Below are 258 nucleotides of genomic sequence, written 5' to 3'. Positions count from 1 at the left end.
TTTTCTCTGTCTCTGGTTGGCTGGTGCAGAGTCTGCAGCCACACGTTACCCAGAGCCAGCATGGAGTAGGTGTCGTTCTGCGTGGACGGCTGCTTCAGAATACGCTCAAACTTCTTTTGACCCGGACCCCATTCCTGTTTGGCCAAGTGAAGGTTCCCTATCAGGGACCAGGCGTCCGGATGATCCTGCACCAAACAAACAAAACATCCGATAATGTTTAAGAGACTTTAACATCGGATATTTTTTTTATTCTGATGT

The 258-nt window shown here is 48.1% G+C and overlaps 1 protein-coding gene across 1 annotated transcript in view; it reads right to left on the bottom strand.

Annotated features, from left to right (window-relative positions):
* The window catches only part of ctr9 (CTR9 homolog, Paf1/RNA polymerase II complex component), a 10,180-nt gene that overhangs the window by 5,248 nt on the left and 4,674 nt on the right, over positions 1 to 258 (bottom strand). Inside the window, exon 12 of the mRNA XM_035682314.1 lies at positions 2 to 185. Within this exon, the coding sequence (XP_035538207.1) occupies positions 2 to 185 (184 nt within the window). The remainder of the gene's footprint in view (position 1; positions 186 to 258) is intronic.

Source organism: Morone saxatilis, unplaced genomic scaffold (assembly GCF_004916995.1).
Source record: "Morone saxatilis isolate NCDOM2014 unplaced genomic scaffold, NCSU_SB_2.0 Contig11, whole genome shotgun sequence".
NCBI lineage: Eukaryota > Metazoa > Chordata > Actinopteri > Moronidae > Morone > Morone saxatilis.
This window is presented reverse-complemented; position numbering and strand designations above follow the sequence as displayed.